This window comes from Mauremys mutica, chromosome 13 (genome assembly GCF_020497125.1).
Source record: "Mauremys mutica isolate MM-2020 ecotype Southern chromosome 13, ASM2049712v1, whole genome shotgun sequence".
Lineage (NCBI taxonomy): Eukaryota > Metazoa > Chordata > Testudines > Geoemydidae > Mauremys > Mauremys mutica.
The window spans coordinates 29,397,956-29,409,980 of NC_059084.1; the positions used below are offsets into that span (position 1 = coordinate 29,397,956).

General features: G+C 50.0%; 1 protein-coding gene across 1 annotated transcript in view; it reads right to left on the reverse strand.

Annotated features, from left to right (window-relative positions):
* The window catches only part of MYH7B (myosin heavy chain 7B), a 57,613-nt gene extending 52,873 nt beyond the window's left edge, over positions 1 to 4,740 (reverse strand). The window contains exons 1-3 of the mRNA XM_044984550.1: positions 4,682 to 4,740; positions 2,210 to 2,372; positions 1,235 to 1,338 (exon numbers count right to left, since the gene is read on the reverse strand). Of these exons, the coding sequence (XP_044840485.1) occupies positions 1,235 to 1,338; positions 2,210 to 2,306 (201 nt within the window). The 5' untranslated portion in view covers positions 2,307 to 2,372; positions 4,682 to 4,740. The remainder of the gene's footprint in view (positions 1 to 1,234; positions 1,339 to 2,209; positions 2,373 to 4,681) is intronic.
* Positions 4,741 to 12,025: the final 7,285 nt, after the last annotated feature.

Here is a 12,025-nt window from a genome sequence, read left to right on the forward strand (position 1 = left end):
ACTGAGGTACCCAGATACTGTGACACTGAGTGCTATGGTGATCCCTCTAAGCCAGTGGTTCCCAAAGTGGGGTTCGTGAACCCCTGGGGGTTCACAGAACATGACAGGGGGTTTGCCAGAAAAATTTCACTAATGGCGGCCAGAGGACCCCGGGCACTGGAGGCAGCAGGTGGGACCCGGTTGCAGGGCAGACACCCCGAGCCCCAGGAAGAGCGGGGCCAGGCAGTTGGGGCAAGCAGCCTGAGCCCTTCCCCCATCAGCGGGGGAGCCGGCAGCCTGAACCCCAGCGCTCCATGTGGGGCTGGCAGCCCGAGCCCCAGGAAAAGCGGGGTTGGGTGGTTGGGGCTGGCAGTCCAAGGCCTGACCCCATCAGCGGGGGAGCCAGCAGCCCGAACCCCAGTGCCCCACGCGGGGCTGGCAGCCCGAGCCCCAGGAAGATCGGGGCCGGGCAGTTGGGGTGAGCAGCCCGAGCCCTGCCCCCATCAGCGGAGGAGCCGGCAGTGGTTCCGGACTTCCAAGACCTATGCAGAGCAAAGCAAGCGCATCCATCACACTGAGGAAATTTAAACTTCAGTCCCTGGAAATACTGATTTTTAGGAGGGGATTCACGAGATTTCACAATTTAGTGAAAGGCATTTGCAGGCTGTTAAAGTTTAGGAACCACTGCTCTAAGCAATGTAGTTAGTTCATTAAAATGTTGATCTTTGGACAAAGTCTGCTCTCTATAGTACTGGTGTAAATTCAGAATAACTCCAGATTTACACCAGTTTCCCTTATTTCCTGCTTTGAATGGTTTTCTCTCAAGATTAGCTGAATAATTTCGTCCAAGGGAGCAACTGGCTGTTTGCAAACTGAGCAGACTTCTCCTGCTGGCTATTGTTACAGCTGTTAAGATGCCAGCTGATTACTCGGGCTGGGAAAGCCCTACTGTCATTCTTGCAGTCTGTTGTTTAGAAAGGACTTTTTTGAAACTGACCATTTGATGTTGGTTTATTGAAGCCCTGGCATGTTTGGCAAGTGAGATAGCACATTGTACATTACGGGGTAACAAAAGCCATTTACACTACTGAGCTGACTGATCGCAGGTTGAGCACTTAAGTGCTATAAGTGAGAACTTGTCTAGTTTCAGAGATAAGCTGTCCCCCATGCATTCCTTTCCTCTGTGCTTCTTTCCCCCATTCCTATGGCCATCCTTCAAAAAGCAAACTTTAAAAATCAGGATTGTTTTGCTTACTTCTTTATTTTTGGTTTCCACGATGACTTTGCCACCAGAGATTTCTTTGATTTCAACCTCAACATAGGCTTCCTTGTCATCTGGGATCCAAGTTCGTTTTTTTCCTTCAGGTCCAAAAGAAAAGAGAAGAAAACTCAGTCTGAAGCGAAGGGAACTGTTTGTTCTTGTCAATAGCTTCAGAGAGCAGTAAGAACATAATCTAGCAATATTAAGGGACATTTGTTTTTTCCTTCCAGTGTTTGTGGTCATTTGACAGGGATTTCCTGGGAGTTTTCATGCTGGATGCTTGTTTAATTTTCCCCAATTAATGCTAAGATTGATTTTGGTCTGTTGTTTGCTGCATTTTTGGGGAGACGTGGAAAACACAGTTTAGGGAATACAAAATTTGCCCCTCCCCCCGATTTATTTATTAGCCCTCCAAAATGTATCCTGGCACAAACCCAGGGCTTTTTTATCCCAGGCACACTCTAGCTGTGCAGCAATGGCGATGGAATATGATAATGGAACGAGTGGAAGGATAATGTGAAGAATCTGTCACCCAAATCTACGATGATCCCTGTTCATCACCAAAGTGAAACGGGAGGAGGGTTTTGGTGAGATCTGTTTCTGTGGAACAAGCACTGCTGGCTCCCTCAGTCCTTCTGGGCACTTTACCTAGGCGCACATAAACAGCCACCTTGTTACCCTCCACACTGAGAGCCACAGTGACTGCCAAAAGCAGCTGCCGCCTTTCACTAACGCTGAGTTATTCTGGTCCTCTGACTTCTTACCAGTGAGCACAAGAGCAGGGCTTCAGGTGGGGGGATTCCACTGCTGCAGGAGTGTATGAGACACATGGGAAAAAATGATGCTACAAAACCCTACCAGGGTCCACAACACTGGGAAGGGAGCTGGGAATACTCTGCAAACCAGGCCATGGACATGAGAGCCCGTGTGACCAGCATGTGCCAGGCTCAAAGGTGCTGCTGATCTTACCATCAAAGGGGATTGTTTGAAGCTTGAGTTGCTCTGTGTAGCTCTTCCGGAGGAAGTCAGCAGCCTCCCCGAACTCGCTCATGTCCAGCATAGCCATCTTGCCTGCCGGGAGGGAGAAGACTGGGCAGCCGCAAAGAAAGAAGAAGCCAAAGACTTGTGAGCCCTTAAAAGGAGGGAAAGTAGAGAAAAGGAGTCAGTCCAGAGAGACGATGCCAGTCCACAGGCTGCTTACAAAGGGCAGATACAATTTTCAAACACGCCATGAACTTAAGAGGGCCCAGGAGAATAAGAGCAGTAATAAACAGCCCCAGATCTGCCAGTGTAATTACTAACCACACTGTACGCCTGCCATCTATATTGCAATGCACATCTCGGCTGTCTCTCTTAGTGGGTGGAAACTGAGCTTTGATCCTGAGTCTGCTGAAATCTACCCACTGCACATTTGGATTTCCATCAGCAGCCAAGGCAGCAGAGAGAAGCCCACTTTTCACGATCACCTCTGGCAGTGCAGTTCCTGTTCTGTAGCCCCACTGAGGCAGGTGCCACTTTTGCAAACCCCATAAGAATACAAGGGTCCCTGCTCCAAAGTAAATATTGAAGTGGAGAACTGGAAAAAGAAGGGTGAGAGCGTTAACCCCTGAAAGCTCTCGAGTGCCTTCTCGATGGCTGCCATAGCAGCTGCGCTGACAAGCGATATTGTGGCATTATTTCCTGTCCTCTATACAATACAATACCATGCAACAGAACTGAGAAACGCCGCATCGATACAAACGTTGTAACAAGCGCTGGTACCAGGAACTTCCCAGATTTCCCAGACTTCATTAAATACACTCTTTCCTACTCCCCATCTGTCTCAGAGTCAGGCTGCTCCAACCCACCCTCCCTGCACCCCCCAGTTAGTACCCGGTCCTGTCCCTCTGGAGCGCCTGTCCTGCTGGCGGGGAAGCGGGTTAGCAGCACAGAGAAGCATGCACACAGACATGCTCTTTATTACCAACCTTGGATATAGGACTGAATGGCTGTGGGTGTGCAGTGAAGCCCCTTTTTATTGTGTCTGTCAAGGTCAGAGTGGGAAGAGATATGTCAGAAATTCCCATGTGTCACATCCACGCAGCTCCATTGGTGCTGCTGTCCTCCTGCCCAGAGAGACACAAAAGGCAAACCTCGCTTTTATCTCACTGCGAATGTGGGCTGGTTATTTTTACTCCTGTATTGTCAGGCGAGTACAAAGGCAGAGGGAGGCTCCAGGCTTGGGAGTCAGCACCGCTCTCCAAGCCAGCCTGTGCCTTGCTGATCTGCAGGGGAGCAGCATGGAGCAGAGGTACAAGGGCTCTATCTCTCTCCACTGCCTTCACCTGACATTGTCTGTGTCTCGCCACACCCCTCAGTGCCAGGAGAAGCACTGCCTGGATGGGCACAACCGCTCCCACACTGATCTCGAAGCCACACTCGCCCCGAGCTTTTGCCTTGGCTTTTCCTCTGCCTTTCCCTGGGCCCAGCTCCCACTGATTTCAATGGGCATAGAACTGAGGAAGGAGTACACTTTTGGAGCAGTAGGTTTAGCTCCTTCCTTCTTCTCACAGGGCTCAGGTTGGTTCCTGGGAAGGTAATTGACTCTGGAACATTTGACACCCAGTGTTAGACACCCGAGAGCCTTTTCTCCTACTGGAGCAGAATGGCCTTCAGTGATATTTTAAAGAAAAAGGGACCAAATCTCCCATCGCACCATGGCGACCCCACTGAATTCAGTGAGGCCAGTTGAATGAAAGCACCATGCGCCCAGATACTATCTGCAGTACAGATGGGCTGTAGCCTTGAAATCTGCACCCAGATATGAACCGTCGATAGTGATGGGCTCCAGTGAGTTGGCTCAGCCCTTTGGAGATACGCCGGCCAGCTGTGAAATCCAACTGGACTTCTGGAGCCAAACTGCCCCAGATTTCAGAGGGATCTTGGGATCTGGATTGTCCTGTGTGGCCAGGTCTAGCTGATAACACTGAAGCTCTCCCAACCCTGACGCTGCCTGGGTGGTCGTATAACAAACAAAGATTTGACATTTAACATGCAACAGGGTAGCTGCATAAATGAGTGCAGCTCAGTCACTGTACTTCCTGAAAAACATATCAAACGGAGCTAAAAGGGCTGGTCCTGACCAGTAGCTGAGGTCTGGGATCCCCCTGGGCTATGGGGCATTGGGATCCACTACCCCAGTTTGGGGATCCCCTTTTACGAGGAAGAGCTGGGTAATAGTAATGGGGAATTTGGTTATTAGAAATAAAGAGAATTGGGAGTTGTGATGACTGGGAGAACAGCCTGCCTGGTGAGAAGTTTGCAGATCTCACAAGACATCTAGACAGACTTATGTGGAGTGCTCGGGTGGAGCCAGCGGTTGTGGTATGTGTAGGTACCAGTGACACAGGGAAATGAAGGAGAGAGATCCTGGAGGTGAAATTTAGGCTGCTAGGTTCTTACCTTTCCTGGACTGAAGTCCAGGATCTCCCTGGTAGCAGTCTCTGAAATGTTTCCAGTTCCACACTCAGGGCCAGTTAGACAGGCAGAACTGCAGGGTGTCACTCCGTGGATGAGACAACGGTATAGGGAGGAGGAGTTTAGATTTATTAAGAACTGGGAAACCTTTTGGGAAAGGGGCAGCCTATACAGGAACGATGGTCTCCATCTAAACCAAAATGGAACCAGATTGCTGGCATGTAAAATTAAAAAGTTTGTAGACATGGGCAGCAAGTATCAAAGGCCAGGGTGCAGGAGGGCTGTGCCTCCCCAAACAGCCCTATATGGTCCCGCCCATGCTCTGCTCCCAGGCCTCCTCCTGCTTGCCAGCACTCTGCGCCTCTTCCCCCATGGTCAGAGTCCTGGACTGGGGCCGGGGCCGGCCTGTGGCCAGGGACTCCAGGCAGCTGGACTCAGTGCTCGCGCTGCCCACCCGCCCAGCGCTCTGCAGCCAGAGGCCACACTGCCTGCCCAGCACTCTGGGGCTGGGGAGGGGGGACCATGCCACCCACCTGCCCGGCACTCTGGGCCTGGGGCCGTGCCACCAACCCAGCGCTCCACAGCTGGAGCGGGGGGCCACACCACCTGCCTGCCCAGCACTCCAGGACTTGTGAGGGGGCAGCGCCACCCGCCTGCCTGGAGCTCCAGGGCTTGGGAGCGGGTGCTCCGGGGCCGGGGGCGCTAGAGCAGCCAGGGATGGCGGGGGCTTTGGGCTCCAGCGGCGGAAGGGAAGTGGGGCCTCGGGCAGAAGGGGTGGGCCGTGCCGGGGGCTAGCCTCCCCGAGCCCAGGGTTCACCTTCCGCTCATGGTTGTAGAGGATTTTTTAAACTAAGGGCTGGGGGAAAGCCAACAGGTATGGAGAGCACATGGTCTGCGTGCAGATGTCCCTTAGGGATTAATTTATTAAAAGAAGAAGTCTATATCCTAGTAAAGAGGATAGGAAAGAAACTGGTAAAGTACAGGTAGGAGCCAGTGAGGAACAGTCAAACATAAAAGCGTCCCATTTAAATATAACACATGAAGGAAGCAACTGAATATTGACAAAATGTACAAGTGCTTATATACAAATGCTAGAAATCGAAATACTAAGATGGGTGAACTAGAGTGCCTAGTATGAAATGAGGATATTGATATAACAGGCATCACGGAAACTTGGTGGAATGAGGATAATCATTCAGACACACTTAAAACCAGGGTACAAAATATACAGGAAGGACAGAGTAGTTTGTACTAGTGGAGGAGTGGCACCATGTGCTAAAATGGTACAGAGTCAAATAAGGCAAAAATCTTAGATAGAACAAACCATACCGTAGAATCTCTAGGGATAGAAATTCCGTGCTTGAATAATAAGAGGACAGCAGTAGGAATATCACCAACCACTCCTACGCTGGTAACAGTGACATACTAAAGGAGATTAGAGCAGCTATAGTGAGGCCCCTACAGGTCTAGAGCCCCAGACTTGTAAAGCTACTAGGCAGCTAATAGCCATATGCTGTCACTGTAACCAACTTGTATTTTACAGCCCACAACCCACAGTGGACACAGACCATGGGAAGCCCCGCCTCAAGGGGTCTGACAGGCAGCAGCCTCGTGGCCCCTGATTGGCCCCCTGCCCTATATAAACCCAAGGGGCATTCCAGGAAGTGTCCAGTGTGGCTCTCGTGTAGCTGCTATAACCATTCCTGCCCCTGGCTTTGACCTTGTCTTGAGTTGGACTTTGCCTCCAGACCCTGACTCAGACCCTTGGTATGGACCCTGGCCTGGAACCTGACTACAAACTTCACTGCTACTTCTAGCCTCAGGTCTGATCCTGCTCTGACGCTTGGTCCCAAGAACTGTCCTTGTTAGGATCCTGACAGCTACAAAAGCAGAACCTCAGTAATAATGGGTGACTTTAACTATCCTCATATTGACTGGGTACATGTCAGCTCAGGGTGTGATGCAGAGGTAAAATTTCTAGACACCGTAAACAACTGCTTCTTGGAGCAGCTAGTCCTGGAACCCACCAGGGGAGAGGAAATTCTGGATTTGGTTCTAAGTGGCGCACAGGAGGTCCAAGAGGATACTAGAGCTGAACTGCTTGGCAATAGTAACCATAATGTAATTAAATTTAACATCCTTTTAGGGGGAAAAATACTAAAGAAACCCACCATGGTAGTGTTTAACTTCAAAAAGGGGAACTACACAAAAATGAGGAAGCTAGTTAAATGGAAATTAAAAGGAACAGTCACAAGAGTGAAATGCCTGCAAGCTGCATGGGGACTATTTAAAAACACCATAACAGAGGCTCAAACTAAATGTATACCCTAAATAAAAAGAAAGACAGTAAGAGGATCAAAAAAATGCCACCTTGGCTAAACAGCAGAGGCAAAAAGGAATCCTTTAACAATTAGAAGTCAAATCCTAGTAAGGAAAATAGAAAGGAGCATGAACGCTGGTAAATCAAGTGTAAAAGTATAATCAAGCAGGCTGAGAAAGAATTTGAAGAGCAGCTCGCTAAGGGCACACAAATTAACAGAAAAAAAAGTAAGTACATCAGAAGCAGGAAGCCGCCCAAACAATTCAGTGGGATCACTGAATGAGCAAGGTGCTAAAAATAGGAAGCCGAGGCCATTGCAGAGAAGATGCATGAATTCTTTGCATCAGTCTTCACTGCAGATGTGGAGGGAAATCCCCACACCTGGGCCATTCTTGTTAGATAACAAATCTGAGGAACTGTCCCAGACTGAGGTATCAGTTAGAAGAGGTTTTGGAATAAACAGATCAAATTAGACCATAATAAGGCACCAGGACCAGATGGCATCACCCAAGAGTTCTTGAAGGAGCTCAAATATGAAATTGCAGAACTACTAACTTTAGTATGTAACCTATATCTTAAATCAGCCTCTGTACCAGCTCCAGAGGTGATCCTGGCAATTACAGGCCGGTAAGCATAATCCGAACTATAGCAAAAGAACAAAATCATCAGACACATAGGTAAACATGATATGTTGGAGAAGAGTCGACATGCCTTTTGTAAAGGGAAATCATGCCTCACCAATCTATTAGGATTCTTTCAGGGAGTTAAGCATCTGAACAAGGGTGATCCTGTGGATATAGTGTACTTGGATTTTCAGAAGGCTTTTGACTAGGTCCCTCACTAAGCACTCATGGAATAAGAGGGAAGGTCCTCTCATGGATCAGTAACTGGTTAAAAAACAGGAAACAAAGGGTAGAAATACATGGTCCATTTTTCAGAGTGGAGAGAGGTACATAGTGGGATACATAATAGTGTACAGAGACCTGTGATGATCAACATATTCATAAATGATCTAGAAAAGGGGGTGAACCGTAGGGTGGCACAATTTGCAGACCACACAAAATTACTCAAAATAGTTGAGTCCAAAGCTGATTGAAAAGTTACAAAGTGATGTCACAAAACTGGGTGACAAAATGGCAGGTGAAATTCAATGTTGTTAAGTTCAAAGTAATGCATATTGGAAAAAATAATCCTAACAATACATACAAAATGATGGGGTCTAAATTAGCTGTTACCACTCAAGAAAGAGATTTTGGAGTCATTTTGGATAGTTCTTTGAAAGCATCCATTCAATGTGCATTGGCAGCCAAAAAAGCAAACAGAATGTTAGGAAAGGGATAGATAAGACAGAAAATATCATAATACCTCTGTATAAATTCATGCAGTTCTAGTCACCCCATCTCAAAAAAGATATATTAGAATTGGAAAAGGTGCAAAGAAGGGCAATAAAAATGATTAGGGGTATAGAACAACTTCCATACTAGGAGAGATCAAAAAGACTGGGGCTGTTCAGCTTAGAAAAGAGAGGACTAAAGAGGGATATGATAGAGGGCTATAAAATCATGAATGGTGTGGAGAAGGTGAACAAGGAAGTGTTATTTAGCCCTTCACACAACACAAGAACCAGGGGTCACCCGATGTAATTAATAGGCAGCAGGTTTAAATCAAACATAAGGAAGTATTTCTTCACACAACACACAGTCAACCTGTGGAACTCATTGCCAGGGGATGCTGTGAAAGCCAAAGGTATAATGGGTTAAAAAAAGAATTAGATAAATTCATGGAGGACAGGTCCATCAGTGGCTATAAGCCAAGAGGGTCATGGATGCAATCCCATGCTCCGAACATCTCTAAACCTCCAACAGCATCTGGCACTGACCACTGTCAGAGACAAGATACTGGACTAGACGGACCATAGGTCTGACCCATATGGCCTTTCTTATGATCCAGCTCCCCAGGTCTGGCATCCCCTGAGCCATGGGGCATAGGGATACAGTCCGTCAGGTCTGCTTCTCCCTGCACCATGGGGATTCTTGACCCACAGTGCTGGAGCTACATCTGTCTGCTAGATTTGATCCCAATCTCAGAACAGGCCAGAGTCTGTTTCTGGACCTTGGCAGTGAAACATGGCCCCTGCTGGGCTGCCCACACATTTGGATGTCTGCTGGCAGGCTGGCCCACAGCCTTCCCCGACACTGCACTGCCGGGGGTGGGGGGCACACAGACACTGATGGGCTGGCATCAGGGCAGCCTTTAGCATTTCAGGGGGCTGGGCTGGTTAAGAAGGAAGCCAAAACAGGCGTGTTTCCACCAGTGTATACTAGCACATGAGAAACGTACCTGCTCCTCGAAAGCCAGGCCCTTCTGCAATAGCCATGGTGGCCCATGGACACTGTCATGTGTCAAAGAGCAGCAGGGCTGGCTTTAGGCTGATTCTCCCGATTCCCCGGAATCGGGCCCCATGCCTTAGGCGCCTTTTTAATTTTTTAATTTTTTTTTACTCACCCGGCGGCGGTCTGGATCTTTGTGGCATTTCGGCGGCAAGGAGTCCTTCAGTGCTGCGGAGCAAGTGAAGGACCCCCCACCGCTGAAGCAGGGCCGCCCAGAGGGGGGGGCAAGAGGGGCAATTTGCCCCAGGCCCCGAGCCCCACAGGGGCCCCCACCAGAATTTTTCGGGGCCCCTGGAGCGGGGTCCTTCACTCGCTCTGGGGGTCCCGGAAAACTCTTGTGGGGCCGGGCGCAGGAGCTTCTTCCGCTCCCGGTCTTCGCAGGCGGAGGGTCCTTCCGCTCCGGGGCGGAAGGACCCCCCACTGGCGAATTACCGCCGAAGACGGAGCGGGACCCGCCGCCGAATTTCAGCTCGGTCTTCGGCGGTAATTCAGCGGCAGGGGGCCCTTCTGTTCCGGGACCCGCCGCCAAAGTGCCCCAAAGACCCACGGCTGGGGGCCCCCCGCCGCCGAATTACCGCCGAAGACCGGGCTGCGCTTCGGCGGCAGGTCCCGCTTCGGCGGTAATTCGGCGGCGGGGGGGGCCCCGCCCCGGGTCTTCGGGGCACTTCGGCGGCAGGTCCCGGAACGGAAGGGCCCCCCGCCGCCGAAGACCCCGGGCCCCCGGAATCCTCTGGGCGGCCCTGCGCTGAAGTGCCGCCGAAGACCCAGACCGCTGCCGGGTATTCAAATTAGGCCCTGCACTTCCTAAAGCCAGCCCTGAAGAGCAGCACCCTTTGTAATCCAGCTCCAGTCACAAAAACTCAGGGGTGCGAATCCAGCTGCTGCAGTGGCTGCTGTTCACCATCTGTCACTCAGACACATCTCCTGGCAAATCAGAGGATGGGCATTGTTTGCAAAGCAGCTTCACTTCATGCCTGATACCAAGATATTTTTACCCACGTGTGTCCATGAGCACATGGGTCCTGACCCAGATACATGCACAACAAACAGCAGCAGCCTCCAAAGCAGCAAACGCCAGCACAGCTGCCCACTCAGACCTCTTTTAACCCAGAGTTTATGGCTACGAGTGTGCGTGGCAGAGGCCGTGCCCAGACTTTGCCCAACCCAAGGCCAGGACTCACTGGAGTAAGGCTGAATTGCCACAGAATGCACTGCAGAACTCACTGCGGCCACCCAGTGGACCCCCTGAGGGCAGGTCTACACTATGGGGGAAAATCGATATAAGATACGCAACTTCAGCTACGTGAATAACGTAGCTGAAGTCGAAGTATCTGATATCGAATTACTGACCGTCCTCACGGTGCGGGATCGATGTCCGTGGCTCCCCATGTCGACTCCGCTACCACCGTTCGCATTGGTGGAGTTACGGAGTCGACATGAGCGCGTTCGGGGATCGATATATCGCGTCTAGATGAGACGCGATATATCGATCCCCGAGAAATCGATTGCTACCCGCCGATACGGCAGGTAGTGAAGATGTACCCTCAGAGAGCTACTCAGGGGAGTACATCTGGTGGCAGCAGGCCCATAACTTGCCTGGATATGATGGGGTGTTTGATCCCAGAGGTGACCTGTTCCTCTTGGTTTCCCTCCATTGTAGTCTTTGCTAAGGGGCACACTGAAACTGACTTTTTTTTTAAATTAATCTATAGACCACACATTTATCAGCTCTCTCCCCCGTCTCCGAACACTCCTGTCTAAGACTCCAGAAGGCACTCTAATAATCGGACACAAAGAAAATGCAACTCAGACCCTTCAGTGTGAGATTCTTTTCTTATCACTTTTTCTTATGCTGTCGCTCTCATTCCCCACATAGTGCCTCCAGCCCCTGTCTTTCTGTCTCTCTCTCACACACACATCCTGCAGCTCTTCCATGCTATTTTCCTCCTGTGCCGGCTTTGGTTGTACTCCCAATGTCCCCGTGGCACAGGCAGCATTACCACTGAACCTTTGGGAAATACTTGCTTCCTCGTTTACACCTTCTGTTATGACTGGGGCTTTGAGTCGAGTATTGCCAAGCCTTCAGGTTCTGCACCCTGGGATCTCAGCCCCGCTGGAAAGCAGGACAGACTGGGGGCATGGGCAGGTCTAGTAATGATAACCATTTCCACTTGCTGGACTTTACCACTAGTGGCTTTTCTAATACATATATGGCCTCTGCTGGTACCAGAATATACCCAGTAGGGGTGGAAAAAAAGTCATGGCCTTAGTTTCCTGGGTATTTTTACCTTCCAGGTGTCTGCGATGGAACTTAAAATAATCTGTTCACTTGAGAGTTTGCTCACACCAAGAAGAATCTACCTTCCCTAGCCAAGAGTGGCTTCAGCGTTCTGGGTTTGGCTGGGAGAGCCCTCTTTCTAGGTAGGCAGTGTGGCCAACTGGCTAGTGTTTGGCGCTAGGCGTCAGGAGTCCTGAGGTCTGTTCCTGACTCTGCCACTAGTGTGTTGAGTGACCTTGGCAAGTTACTTTGTTTTTCCGTGCCTCATTTCCCCTGCTTGAAGTCTATGAAAAGAGCGAGAGATTAATTATTAGTCACTTTGCATGGTCTGAAGCACAGAA